This window comes from Rhinopithecus roxellana, chromosome 2 (genome assembly GCF_007565055.1).
Source record: "Rhinopithecus roxellana isolate Shanxi Qingling chromosome 2, ASM756505v1, whole genome shotgun sequence".
In the NCBI taxonomy this organism is placed as follows: domain Eukaryota; kingdom Metazoa; phylum Chordata; class Mammalia; order Primates; family Cercopithecidae; genus Rhinopithecus; species Rhinopithecus roxellana.
Window position 1 is genome coordinate 119,307,961 of NC_044550.1, and position 15,712 is coordinate 119,323,672.

At 35.8% G+C, this 15,712-nt stretch overlaps 1 protein-coding gene across 2 annotated transcripts in view; it reads left to right on the forward strand.

Moving 5' to 3' along the window:
* The window catches only part of GLRA3 (glycine receptor alpha 3), a 176,094-nt gene that overhangs the window by 135,932 nt on the left and 24,450 nt on the right, over positions 1–15,712 (forward strand). For both annotated transcript variants that reach the window (XM_030919270.1, XM_030919278.1), the window contains exons 6-7: positions 1,396–1,533; positions 7,014–7,228. In XM_030919270.1, the coding sequence (XP_030775130.1) occupies positions 1,396–1,533; positions 7,014–7,228 (353 nt within the window). The remainder of the gene's footprint in view (positions 1–1,395; positions 1,534–7,013; positions 7,229–15,712) is intronic.

Genomic DNA, 15,712 nt, shown 5'->3' on the forward strand with positions numbered 1-15,712 from the left:
CCCAAGTTATTTATTTTCATGAGGGGAGAAAAGAGAATCCTTTATGATAATGAAAATATACTTTTTTAAAAATACAACAGCTGCCAGCAATATACTGGTGTAGATGTTCCAAAGAGCAAAGAAAATACATGCATTCTATAATAAACTTTTATTTGCCTGTTCAAGAAATTCTAAAGAAAATACTCCAATTCTATTCAACATTATGGCTTAAGGAGTTGAAATTTTTCCACGATAAAAATATAATTTGTCTGGCCCAAACCTTGACTATTTATAAATAGTATACCATGGCATGTCCCTTCAAGTTTTGACATGTCATGGTATACTTTTAATGAGTCCACTTTGTTTTCTTTATTTATAAAGGATGGAAATTTTTAAAGTCCATATATATCAATAATGAATGCTCCCCTCTCTTTGAATTAAATGCTTAATTCAAATTAATGTAAGAAATTGGTGAATCACTAAATGATGAAATGTGTATCAAAATCTTCACGAAAACATAAATTTCCACTTCCTCTCCACTTTCATAGATATTTTCTAATTGGGTGTAAGTGCACAGAAATAAATGCTATCTACATGCAACTCTGGAGAGATTCAAAACACAACAGAAGTAAAATTAACATGCCTAAATCCTTGAGCAATCTGTATATAATTAAGAGATTTCTGACATTTATTCTTACACTAAGTTTAAGTCATTTTTCTGGCTGTGCACGGTGGCTGATGCCTGTAATCCCAGCACTTTGGGAGGCCAAAGCAGGCAGATCATGAGATCAGAAGTTTGAGAGCAGCCTGGCCAATATAGTAAAACCCTGTCTCTATGAAAAATATAAAAATTAGCAGGGTGTGGTGGCATGTGCCTGTAGTCCCAGCTACTCGGGGAGACTGAGGCAGAAGAATCACTTGAACCCAGGAGGCAGAGGCTGCAGTGAGCAGAGATCACGCCACTGCACTCCAGCCTGGGTGACAGAGTGAGACCCCGTCTCATAAAAAAAAAAAAAATAAAAAGCCAATTTCTAACAAGTGACAATTTCAGTTTTTGTTGAGAAAGTCCTGAATAATTTGAAAGTAAGGAGAAAGCAGACAGAATGAAATCAAAATGAAAATTACCAAATTAATCCAGTAGCTACCCATCCCAAGGAAATAATGTATATGCATGTCCCTTCGAATTTCTTTAATAAGCCCACTTTGTTTTCTCATATTATTTGGTGGGAGTTCCACATGAATAGATTCCACAGACATTTATGAAATGGAATTGGGCAATGAATAGCTCCATCCATAGAGTTACTATAAGATGACACTGTTTGGTCTTCTCATCCTATGTGACTATAAAGTAATTTGTATTTCTTTTCTTTGAATGCCCTTTTTAGACTATTCATAGTTTTATTATGTTTTGCCTAGTTGGGTACACAATGAATGATCTCATTTTTGAATGGCAAGATGAGGCACCTGTACAAGTGGCAGAAGGACTCACTTTGCCCCAGTTTCTGTTGAAAGAAGAAAAAGACTTACGATACTGCACTAAACATTACAATACAGGTAGGGGTTGAGTAGTGTTCTTTACACTGACTACTTGTGGTTTTATGATATCCAGATGTTTCTTCATTATAATGCTAAGTTATTTAACTCTTCTTAGATCATTGTTTTGCATAGGCATATAGCAGAAAATTGATGCATTTGAAACTTATCAATACTTTGATTAATTACATATTGTTAAATAATTGGTCTGTATGAGACCAAAGTAATGCTTGGTGTTCAATTATCTTTAAATAATTTTCAATGAAAAGCTCATGATTACATAGTAATAATGTTGGGCAGTAAACACTGTTTCTGCTAAAAAAAAAAAAAAAGAAAGAAAAACTTTGTTTGCCTAACTTCTCCCTTTGTCATATTTTCATGCATTTCACTGTTATTTTTACCTAAGCACCTACTATTCACACTAAGACAGTTGAAATAAATATCAGATATAGTTATCAACACTAAGAATTTAGAGACTTAATGTGGTATCTGCACATCGGCAAATTCTCTTCAGTTGCTTTAACTAACATGGGCTATTTCCATAAGAAATACTCTAACTATACAGTTAGAATGTATGCATGCAGTTAGAAAGTAATGGAATTCTCTGAATTCCATTAAATGGCCCATGATTGAGGCATCACTCCATTGTGGTGACTACATGACCTCACACTGGCATCAGCTGCTGTTCTTACCATTTCATTACAGTAACTATGATTCATCGTGGACTCAGCATTTTTCAGAACTGTGCTCTGACCTTTCACTATACAAAGTCCCTACTCTCTCTTATCTCCTTAGCAAATTCACAATATCTGATCAAAAAGTCACTACTGTTTTCCTTTTCACTCAGAGATGAAGCTGATATCTAACTTATTAGGGAGTTCAAGTTTAACATGTCCACACAAAGATAAAGAGCAGGCAAGTCAATAGCACCGTACTTGCTCAGTTCCCTTAGACAGATGTTAAAACTCCCCTAGAGTTGACTTACGGAGGTATATTAGTTTCCTCCGGTTGCCCTAACAACCTATCACAAACAGTGACTTAACAGAAATGTGTTCTCTCACAGTTCTGGAGGCTAGGAATCCAAAATTCAAGGTGTCAGCAGGGCCATGCTTTCCCTCAAAGCTTTAGGGAAGAGTTTTTCCCTGTCTCTTCCTGACTACCTATTTCTGGAAAACCTTGTTTCTCAGCTTGCAGATGCATCATTTCAGTCTCTGCCTCCAGAGTCACATGGGATTCCCCCATGTGTCTATGTTTCTGTGTCCAAATTTCCCTCTTTCTATAAGGACAGCAGTAATGTTGGATTTGGGACCCCCTCTTATCCAAGACAATTTCATTTTAATTTGATTGTATCTGCAAATACTTTATTTTCAAGTCAGTTCACATTCACAGATTCTGGGTGGACATGAATCTTAGGGAGATACCATGTAACTCAGAACAAGAGGTGAAGGTGTAAGCATCAATTAGGAATGAAGTTTTATGACAGAGGGACTCGAGACACTTCCTTAGTGTAAAGTAAGTTTGCATACTCCCTTGAGTTATCAAATGAGCTATTACAGCTTAAAAGAAAATAACTTACATTTATGAATGCTTACTGTAAGCAAGGAATGGGACATCTTAGGAGATATCGTAGAGACCTTACAACTTTACATTCTAGAAGCATTGTACTGTCCAGAAACAGAATAACGTGCCCAAATTATGTAGAGAATAAAAGCATCTCATAGAGTCCTCATTCAAGTATGTGGTTAATTTGCTTCAGATTCCAGACTCCATTTCATATTTGCTTTTACAATGCACAGGAATCTTCTTTTGCTTTCCAATAATAGGCCTAGATTCCACATATGCCTTTTATGTTACTTGTGAAAATACAACAAACAACAATACTAGGTTACCTAAGACCAAATTTATAAAATTCCCTTTCCTCCCATAAAATGAAATACACTTAAGTTAAAAATGTTTTCATATACAAATTAATTGCACAAAATTAGAGGATATATTCAGTTGTATTTTCACTATGCCAGAGTATTTATTAGTTATATGCTACAGCATCCTATTATCTGTCTCCTGCTAATAATTTCTCCAAAATCTTTTATCTCTCTTCCCCTTGCTCCGTAGTACCCTGCCACAATGACTTGCTTGCTTATATACTCCAACCTCATCTCTGTCTGTCTGAGGGCCTTTGCTCTTGCTCTTCCTTCTGCATGTAAAGTTCTTCCCAAAATTGTTCCAGGTCTAATACTCCCAATTCCTTCAGGGTTATTCAAATGCCAACTCTTGAAACATCCATATGTCACAATAAGTGTTAAACACCCAAATTCTGCTTTCACCATCTGAAATTATATCATTCAATTTTATGTTTACTTATTTATTGCATATTTCTTTCACTGTCTTAAGTTTGTATTATATTGATTCTGTTGATCACTATATTTCTGGGGTCTGCTGCCATGCATAAGTGATGGGTTTTTTTGTCCAACTTGTTCTTTTATCTCTTCAGATCCACATACACTGAGTATATTTATTTATATACAAGCAATGGTGCATATTTGTGTTCATGTGTGTAGCCCTTTATTTTCTTTCCCAGCAATATTGTAAAAACATTTTTTAATTTTTATAGATACATAATAGCTGTACATGTTTTTGGAGGTACATGTGATATTTTAATACAAACATGAAATCTGTAATGATCAAGTCTGGGTAACTGGAATATCTATCACCTCATATATTTATCAATTATTTGTGTTGGGAACATTCCAAATCTTTTCTTCTTTCTATTTTGAAATGTACGATAAATTATTGTTAACTGTAGTTATCCTCATTATGCTATTGAACACTAGAACTTATTCATTCTGAGTGTATTTTTAAACCCACTCACCAACCTCTTCACCTGCCTTCTTCTCAGCCTCTCAAAACCACTATTCTCTTTACTACAACCATGAAGTCAATTATTTTAGCTCCCACATATGCATGAGAACATGGGATATTGTCTTTCTATGCCTGGCTTATCATCTAGTTCTATCCATGTTGCTGCAAATGATAGAATGCCATTCTTTTTTGTTTGAATAATATTTCATTGTGTATATATACCACATTTTCTTCATCCCTTCTTCCACTGAGGGATATTTGGGTTGGTTCCCTATCTTAGCTATTGTGAATAGGGCTTCAACAAACATGCAATGAACAGGTATCTCTTCAATACACTGATTTTCTTTCTTTTGGATATATTCCCAGTATTGATATGGTACCTTTATTTTTACTTTTTAAAGGAACTCCTATACTCTTTTCTCTGGTAGCTGGACTAATCTATATTCCCACCAATGCTGTACAAGTACTCACCTTTCTCCGCTTCCTTGTCAACATTTGTTGTTTTCTGTCTTTTTGATACTTTTTGATAGTAGTTATTTTATTGGAGTGAGAGAACATATTGTTGTTGTTGTTGTTGTTGTTGTTGTTGTTTTCGTGAGGGAGTCTCCCTCTGTCGCCCCAGGCTAGAGTGCAGTGGCGCCACCTCGGCTCACTGCAAGCTCCGCCTCCCGAGTTCACGCCATTCTCCTGCCTCAGTCTCCCGAGTAGCTGGGACTACAGGTGCCCGTCACCACGCCTGGCTAATTTTTTTTGTATTTTTAGTAGAGACAGGGTTTCACCGTGTTAGCCAGGGTAGTCTCCATCTCCTGACCTCGTGATCCACTCGCCTCGGCCTCCCAAAGTGCTGGGATTGTACTTATTGTAGTTTTGATTTGCATTTTTCTGATGATTAGTGATTCTGAACTTTGAAAAACATTCTTTTTAAATAAAAACACAATGGAGCTTATTTTTTTCCTTAGGAATCACCCGAAATTTAGAAAACTTATACAAAAGTATCTGAATGGTTAGTATTTGTTACAAATTATGCTACGAGATTACTTAGTGAGTTATTTAACTGATATTATAAATGTATTTCAGTTATTCTTGTTTTATTCCATTTCATTATTTTTCATAGAAAAATTTAAATCTTTATATTTAATAGCACTTTAAAATCTAAAGTATTTTCATATGTTTCAGGAATCTTTAGGCATTTTGTATATATTTGACAAATTGATAAAAGGATCGTGTATGGTTTGCACATATGTTTCTGATTACTATTCGCCTAAGAGTGGAACCTACGTTTCCCAGACTTTATGAACTTTTGTTGAGACTTAAGCTCTGGAAACACATGCATGGGTTCATCCAGATATAGTGCCCTTGCCTCACCTGTGCAATCACGCATGGCCCAAGTCCCTCGCACTGAGTCCTACCTAGCAATAGGACAGCAATTGCTCTTTAACATCTTTCTTTCATGATAACTAACAGAATGTTACTTAAAGAGCAGAATAACCTTCTGACCTCATCCTTCCTAAAATAATTCAAATAAAAACAATTAAACCAAGAACTTGGTGATTTAGAAGAACAATTTTTATAAAGGAGAGATAACATAGAGTAGTATAAATCAGTATCAATAGAGTAGGGAGTAGAACAGGACACAAACAAAAAATATCAACTTAATGTTTATTAAACCATCATTTACTCCTCCACGTATTGCTCACCAAAATAGAGGTAAATAATAGAGACACAAAAGCATACGTATCTACTACAAATGGATCCCACTTGTTTTTAGTAAGTGTGCTTTTATTTTCAAAAGTATTAATGGGAAAAAAACATATATTTTCCTACTTGTTTGCTTTATTATTCAAGGAATCATTCGTATTCAATTGTATTTATCCTCTAGCACTTACTTTAAAGAAAATGGAAAGGCTTCCAGAACAAATAGCACCTGGCTTTAAAGAAGCACTCAAAGCATCAGAAACAGTCAATGAGTAAAGAAGATCTTTACATAACAAGTATCTGTTTCTCCTGTCTGCCTCAGAAGCAATTGTCGTAATCAAGTGAAATAATAAATATTTGGATATTTTGACAAGTGTAAAGCACTTTTCAAGTCGGAAGTAATAAGTTTACTACTATTTCCTGCAAGAGTACACTCTCTTACTACATTGCTTCTTGATGCTAACAGTGAAAAATATTTTTTCAGGAATCAATATGAGTCTCTTTTCATTATCATGGAAAGTTTTATGACAGAAGCCTTATCAAAATTAAATTGTGAGGCCAGGATCAGTGGCTCACACATGTAATCCCAATACTTTGGGAGGCTGAGGTGGGCAGATTACCTGAGGTCAGGAATTCAACACCAGCCTGACTAACATGGTGAAACCACATCTCTACAAAAAAAAAAAAAACAAAAACAAAATTAGCCGGGTTTGGTGGTGCATGCCGTAATCCCAGCTACTGGGGAGACTGAGGCAGGAGAAAGTCTTGAACCCAGGGGGCGCAGGCTACAGTGAGCTGAGATCAGGCCACTTCACTCCAGCCTGGGGGACAGAGTGAGACCCTGTCTCAAAAAAAAAAAAAAAAGAAAAGAAAAGAAATTGTGATATTTGATGCCATAATAAAGACCTATTTGTACTAATTGCTGCATTTACCTTACAATCAATTAGGAAAGTTTACGTGTATAGAAGTGCGATTCCATCTGGAGCGACAAATGGGATACTATCTGATCCAGATGTACATTCCCAGTCTCCTGATCGTTATTCTATCCTGGGTTTCGTTCTGGATCAACATGGATGCGGCACCGGCCAGGGTAGCTCTGGGGATAACCACTGTGCTGACGATGACGACACAGAGTTCAGGATCTCGAGCTTCCTTGCCAAAGGTAAGTGCACCGAATGAGCATACACATCTTTGCACACACACTTATAATCTTGCAAACATATCATTGTCAGCTTTGGTCAGATATTTTTCAATGGCATTTCAATGGCATTACTGGTTTTCAAAGTAATGTATAACCAAAGCAGAAAACACGTAAAACAGAAATAAATGAAAAAAATTCTGCAAACCAGTGATACCCACTATTCACATTTTGTGTTATTATTCCCAATTATTTAAATATCATAATACTCTTATACACTATGGAATTATTTGTATCAATAGGTTTTAAAATATTTAGAAATATATTAAATATTTAAGTTGAATCTACATGGTAGTTTTAAATGGTGGCATAGTACTCCACTGTATGGATATGCCATAATTTACTTAGTCACTCTCAGGACTGATATTATAATAAATATTTATATAATAAATGTTATATTTATGAGTATCTATGTATATATGTGTGTATGTGCCTGTGTCTATACATATCACACATATCATCTATATTTACATACACACATATTTTATGTAAATATACATATATATCTATATTTAGACACAAACACATACACACACACATAGCTTTACACATATTTTTGTTATGTTCTTAGCATATATTCTTATAAACAGAATTGCTGCAATGATAGCTGTGTGCATTCATATATATTGCCAAATTTATTTCCAGAAGACATACGCCAATTATACTACAAGTATTTCATCAGAGTGTCCATAGTGCTGCATCCTGAGCCAAATATGATATATATTATTTTTGTGTTTTAATTCCTCCCTTTTGCTTTTAAGTAACCGTTAAGTCAATAGGAAGGAGACCTTATCTAATTCCATGATTTTCATCCATGCTGAGCTGCCAGAATTAAAATAAAATTGTTCCTTCTGTGAGGTTCGTAAAAGACCCAATATTGCTTTGCATAAGATATACTGAAATAAAACTCTTTTCATTTGTTTAGCTGCATAGAAATGGAAAATTATTTTCTTCCCCTAAAATTACGTCTAAGAAGAAGTTTCTGTCATCTAAATTAAGTAATTCTGCATAGCTTCCAAAAAGCTCTACTATTACTTCCATTGAAATGAAGTACTTCTGTGCAATGAAATCACATTAACTTTTTTTGTGTGCATTTGATGCTATCTTCTTGCCACACCAAGTAAATTATAAATCTATTGTCATGGCTCCCTTAGTCCTTTCTACTAATTCATTCGGTGATTCAATTTATTAGATTGAAATGCCTATATAAATAAAAATTGAAAATAGGATTTAATCATTAAAATATGATATTAACACGCTCTGCCTCACTAAAATTTAATGGCTATCTTTCAAAATAATGACTACTTTTATTAACAAGTAATTGTATTTTCAAAATTGTTCGCATCAACTAGTGTTTTCTAAAATATTGTTTATGTGAAAATTATAAATCTGTTTATAAATGTAAACTAATAAGACTCCATACTTATTTACATAAGGATAAATGTTGCAAGAGTAATATCTGGTAATAGTGAAATTTCATGGTTAATTTGTAAAGGAAATCGCCAGTTACTCACTGATCTTTATGAGCTAAACAGAAATGAAAGCTCATTTGTCTGTATGCTGTCAGTCAGAAAAAAGAGAATCTGTGGCTTCTACAAGAAAGGACAGAAAGACGCTTTTATACAGAGAGTAAGCTAGAATTGGGGCTGTATGGAAATGTGAGTAGAGGATGCAGAGATAAAGCAAGCAATAAATTAAAAACACGGAATTGAGGTACAACTTAAAAAAAAGAAGAATGACTACAACTGCTTCATATTTTTTTCTCAAGAAATAGGAGACATTTTTAAAAGGCTTTAATTTCCACAAGACCTTAGAGAAGAAATAAATTTTCAGCCATGAGTTCAACTATACACATACATGTGTACAAAACCTCTCCATCTATCTGATCATAGAGACAATGACATCTAAAAACGTGATGACAGTTGTGACTCTGACCCACAAAAAGAGTTGATTGAGAAAGTGATACCTTAAAAGAAGTTGACTGTATCATCTTAAAATTCAGGATAAGTCAGGAATAAAAGGTTTAGCATAATGAATTACTTACATTCAATTTTAGCAGGGCAGACCCCAAGGAGCCAGGATAAACAAAGAGAATTAATCTATTGGATGAGACCATTCGAAAGAGTAGAAAATCTCTTTAAAAATACAATTCTGATTCTGTGACTTTATTGAGCCAGAGAGACAGGAGGTGAGGGCTTTACAACTTGCATTTAGAAACACATGTATGAGACCATGCTCTCAGTCTCACAAGATCTTCTGCTCTCAGTCTCACAAAAGAACCCACAGAAGTCTGAAAGTCTTGTCACTAAAACACCCAGAATTTACCTACTGACAGTTTTTAGGAAGTACGAAAACAAAGTTACATTCAGGAAAATTGACTATCAAACATCGGAGAGTGAAACAATAAATCATTAATTTGTGATCTTTGCCTAGTGTTTTGTCTAGGCTCTGGGTCAATGCATCTCCTGTAAGATAAGAACGAGCTTAGAAATTGCTTAAGTAAGACTCAGAGAATGAAATCTCAAAGAGGGTACTTTAGCCAGCTTCTAGAGAACTACAGAGCTAATATTCCTCTCTGATATTTTCTATTGCATCAGCCTCTACAATGTCATGATAAATCAAGCATGTAGTCTCTCAAAACAAGAACACGCCTGTAACTGATTCCATGAAACTTGAACTCTTTCACATTTTTGCAGTGTCTGAATCAGGTGGCCATAAGAAGGTGATATACACATTCTATTCCAAGCAAATTTTCAAGGTTGTGTAACTTTAGGAGCGCTTTCTTACACCATGTGCTTGGGGCAGAGTGAGAAAAGATGGCAATGACCATGGCGCCTATCAAGGAAGCCTTCATAGGACTTCATAAGGATTGAGTTTAATTTGGGTGCAGCAATGGGCCACTGATGAATTTTAATAAGGGGAGCAATTACACTGACTTCTGTTTGAAGACCAGATGGAAGAGGTAGAGTGGGAGCAAGGAGTCCACCAAGCAAGCTGTTGTGGTCCACAGCAGATGATGGTCTGGCAAGATTGGTAACAACAGAGATAGAGAGTAGCAGATGGCTTTAGAAAGAAGTAAATGTTTTTGAAAAAATATATTTGGAGGTAAAACAGACAGGATTTGCTTATGAATTGAACATGGAAGATTCAGGGAAATGCAGGAGTGGCATTCAAGTAAGTAACTAGGCAAGCAGAGATGATAGTTACTAATAGGCAAGGTTGGGGGAAAGGTTAATTGTGGGTTCTTTTCTAAAACATGTTAACGTGGACACATTTACAAGATAATCACAAGGAATTGTCAAAAACTAAGAACTTCCAAAGTTCTGACCAACAACACCCAGCCCTCAGACTTTAGGGAATAAACTACAAATGAATTGAGAAGTGGACTAGAGGTGATTTTTCTAGTGGAAGAAAGCCTGGAAAGACAGGGAAAGAAGATGTATTTGTGCTTGGCCCTCTTCCTACAGCTGAATATCTTCTCTCTCTGTTCCTCCCCCAGGGCTATCCCTACCCATACACAGAATATATTAGACAGTTTGGTTAAAGGCAAGAACCACTCACCCCAAAACTTTACTCCTGAATTCTTTGAGACCTCAGCATTCTGTAATCTTTTTGTTAGATATGGAAAGCTAGTCCTTCTTAGGAGGATTCATTTCATCAGAGGTGAAAGAGGGGGTCGTAATAATATTTCAATTATTTTTTAGTATAAATGTAATTTCAATATTCAGTTAAGACCTTGGCAGTGAAGAAATTAAGTACGGGGATGGGTAAGAATAGAGAAAATCAGTAGAAGAGACAAACCATAATTTTAATTTGTAAACACTGAGTACTAGAAGGAATCCACATTAGGGAACTTTGGAGAAATCTTGGCTATACAGCAATATTATATACACCTTACCCTTTCTTTTATGATTTCAACAATCAATTAATTCCTGTTAGAGATCTACCCTCATCATGTTTTTTTTTTTTTCATCCTGTTTTGTAGAGACTGGCTAAGGACCAGGTCTGGTGCATGTTTTATGTTTCATATCATCTGCAGAAGTACACAAGTGTCACTATGCATACTTTATTTTAGTCTTTTAAACTTATTGTCATATAAGAGATTTTTGAACATAGCATGTCAGACAGGTGCACACACACACACACATTATACACAATGCACACATTCACGTACGCAGATAGAAATTTGGCAGGGTGAGGAATCTCTAGACTCAACTTTATCCAAACCCTAGCTCTTAACACAATATATTAATATTATGACATTCTTGGCACTTGGGGCTGATAATCCAGTTGCATCACAATTATTCTGCATAACAACTCCCAAATCTCAATGGTTTACAACATTTCTTCTTGCTCACAGGACTCCGAGGTGCCTGTGTCTCTTCTGGGCTTGCCCTGAGATTGACTGTTCAAGTGAGCATGGATCTAGGCTGTGGAATGGGTTTCAGATCTGCTCCCTGTGTCTCCTCATTTTGGGGCTGTAGGGACCTGTAAGATGTTCTTTCCATGGAGGAGTGCTAGAGAGCAAGAAGGCAAGCAGAAACATGCAAGCTTTTGCTCAGAATTGGCACATAGTCGCTTCTGTTCTCATTCCATAAATTACACCAAGTCTCATGGCCAAACTGAAAGTCAGTGGGGTGGAAGAGTGTGCTCCACCCACAGGGAAGCCTTGGAGCGGAAGAAGGGAAAAAGGAATTGTAAATAATCTTATCTACCTCGGGGCAATTATTTGTTTAAGTTTTCTGTCTCCTTTCTTAGACCACACTCTGGCCTGTCAGCAAATGCTCAGAAAAACAAGAGGGGAGGAAGGGATAGGAAAGAAATAGAGAATAATCCCAGGGAGATTCTATGTGGATTTCTCTGCTCCCATCACTATGGCCATCTCATTGAAAACAGAGCTACTAAGCATTAAAAAATGAGTAGCACTTGAAATTTCAATATGGCTTTTTGATTAAATATTTTACAGAAACCCAGAAGCTGGTAGCCTACTGAGATTGCAAATTCTTCACCAAAAGCTGTTTATGGTCAACGATTACTTAGAACCTTTTACCTCTCTCAATTCCACTCATTTTTCCCCTTTGAAGTTCTCTGTGAAATTGTCCTCATTTTGCGAGGTGGTGTCTGGGTGCAGTGGCTCAAGCCTATAATCCCAGCACTTTGGGAAGCAGAAGAGGGTGGATCATTTGAGGCTAGGAGTTTGAGACCAGCCTGGCCAACATGGCGAAAAACCATCTCTACTAAAAAATACAAAAATTAGCTGGGCGTGGTGGCAGGCACCTGTAATCCCAGCTACTCTGGAGGCTGAGGCACCAGAATCACTTAAATCTGGGAGGCAGAGGTTGCAGTGAGCCGAGATTGTGCCACTGCACTCCAGCCTGGGTGACAGAGCAAGACTCCATCCCCCAAAAAATAATAAAAGATAAAAAATAAGAAAAATAATGATGATAGCTTTTATATTGTATTAAGTTTTCATTCTTCATAAAGACACCAATTTTAAAAGTGATTATAATTATTAGAAAATATAAATTGAACTGATACATTTTTTGAACACCACAATTGTGTTGGCACACAGATATTTATGTGAGGTTGATTACAATAAAAAGATAGGAAATGGGAAGAAAAATGAAGGATTTCTATTCACTGTTTGTTCATAGCTAATTAGCAAATGTACATTCTTATTCTTCTCAAAAAAAACCCTTAAATTTTAAAGGAGAGTAAATTGTGTTAGTGATAACGTAATGGGGTCGGGAGAGCTACATAGTAATCAGGTTTTCCTATTAATATAGCAATTAATAGTTATTATTGTCAGTAATGTTTTGGTCCAAACCATTTAAATATAACATTTTAATATTTGCTGAAAATGTACCTAACCAGTATTCCTTCAATCAAGTTCAGTACAAACATGATCCAAGTGGGTTCATTTTAAGTTTATTACTGTGACAGAATGTGTAATAAATTTAGCTTTATGATACAATGCATCATATAAGCAATATATTCAACTAAATTTTTTAAATGTTCATGGATCATAGTAACTAATGTAATTCCATATACACTCATTTAGGACAATGGAAAAAAAGAAAAAATGCCCAGAAAATGAAATAATTATTTAGTCATACCCTTATCACAAGATATAATGTATGGGAATACCATCCAATTTTATTACTGATAAAAAAAAATTATCTGTTTTGTAAATAAAAAAGTCCTAAAAAATGGGTGGGTTCTATGATAAGAAGGATAGAGATTGATGGATATCTCTAGCTCTACATTTCATCTTAGGACCTCCTTTACTAGACTTATTAGATTCCATCAAGGACCTACTTAGGACCTACTTTACTAGAATTATTAGATTCCATCAAGCTGAAAGATTAATGATTATCAAGCATTTTCTCTGTACTTGAGATAGAGACAGGGTTGCTATATAAATTCTTAAATCTGATAGAACAACTAGGGAAAAGTATATGGTCAAATCATAAACTTTAAACCTTTTTAAAATGGCATAATACCACAGCTTTGACATCAAACTAAGTTTAAAAACAAAGATATGTATTCAATGTGGAGACTACTTTATGTAAATAAAGTCATCCATCACATTCATATATATGCTAGAATCATACCATGAGCCCCCAAAAGACAAAAGTGGATGTAAAACTACCACCTCGCCAGTGAAAGAAAACACGTTGCCCCAAAATCAGTGTAAAACAAACACCGTTACAGGCTTTATCTGTCCTCGTGATACCTACTTGAAGTTTTAAATGAAGCTCTTAAACTCCAGAGGAAAAGAGAATAGGAATTTATATGATTACCATAAAAAATGATATTATAGAAACACAAAACCTTCACTACAAAAATGCAGAAGAGAGAGGTCACAAATATGATTTAACCTGAGTCGCTCAAAAAAAAAAAAAAAAGGTAATACATTAAGAAATGCCAGGAAGTCTAACAGCATGCAGCATTTTCTTTTTTCTTTTTTTTTAAATTATACTTTAAGTTCTAGGGTACATGTGCACAACGTGCAGATTTGTTACATATGTATACATGTGCCATGTTGGTGTGCTGCACCCATTAACTCGTCATTTACACTAGGTATAGCTCCTAATGCTATCCCTCCCCCCTCCCCACTCCCCACAACAGGACCCATTGTGTGATGTTCCCCTTCCTGTGTCCAAGTGATCTCATTGTTCAATTCCCACCTATGAGTGAGGACATGCGGCATTTGGTTTTCTGCTCTTGCGATAGTTTGCTGAGAATGATGGCTTCCAGCTGCATCCATGTCCCTACAAAGGACATGAACTCATCCTTTTTTATGGCTGCATAGTATTCCATGGTGTATATGCAGCATGCAGCATTTTCAGTGACATCTAGGTTTCACAATTTCTCCTAAGTGTTAAACATAAGAAAAAGAACTAGATACTACAGAAAAAATGATGGTAAAACTCTAGTTACTGAAGTGGGAGTCAGAGATAACTGTGACTTTTCAAAATTCTTTAGCCTTTTTGGTTGTACTTTCTTTGTCTGGTGACTGAAGTATTGGTTAAATTTACCTCTTTGGAAACAATGAAGTTCTGTTATTATGTGACTCTCTGTTATATTTTATCTCATGAAGTAAAAGCCATTACATGAGTGCCTCACACATGTAATCCCAGCACTTTGGGAGGCTGAGGTGGGAGGATCACTTGAGGCCAGGAGTTCAAGGCTAGCCTGAGCAACATGGTGAGACTCTGTCTCCACATGTTTTTTTCATTAACAAAGTGTGGTAACAAACACCTATAGTCCTAGCTGCTTGGGAGGCTGAGGCAGGAGAAATGCTTGAGCCCAAGACCTTGAGACTGCAGTGAGTTATGACTGCACCACTGCGCTTCAGCCTGGGTGACAGCGCAAAACCCTTTCACAAAAACAAAACAAAACAAAAATCTCTTATGTGAAAAATAAATATTGTGTTAGAAGCATCATTCATTTACTAAGGGTTATGAGGATGATAATCATCTTGAACCTTCCACCAGCAGTACTGTTACGCGTCACCCTCCAGGATGATAAATGTCAGAATGTCGAAACTCACAATATCCTGGGCTGTATGTTTCGTTGCCTAGTTATTCGTTCTCCGAGAAAGTAGTCCTCGAGTTACCTCTTTTTGCCTTTTCAGTACCAGCTTCATTCCACTTCAACACCTGTTTTTAAAACATTACTTATTATTTCCTTTTGTTCAGATTCCTTGATCTCCAGCTTTAGGTCTTAATGAAGTTTGAAATGCTTTTGAGATTAATATTACTTTTTCCTGTTACCAAATGTAAAATTCTTATGCAGGTTCTTGCACTAAGGAGAAATGTAGGATTAAGGGTACTACAAATTTGTATTTTAAAAATGAATGATTAAATGAATAGTCAATGAGATCTGAAATTAAAACCTCAGAAAAGAAGGCATAACACAAGCAGAGACATTTTCAGCTTATCC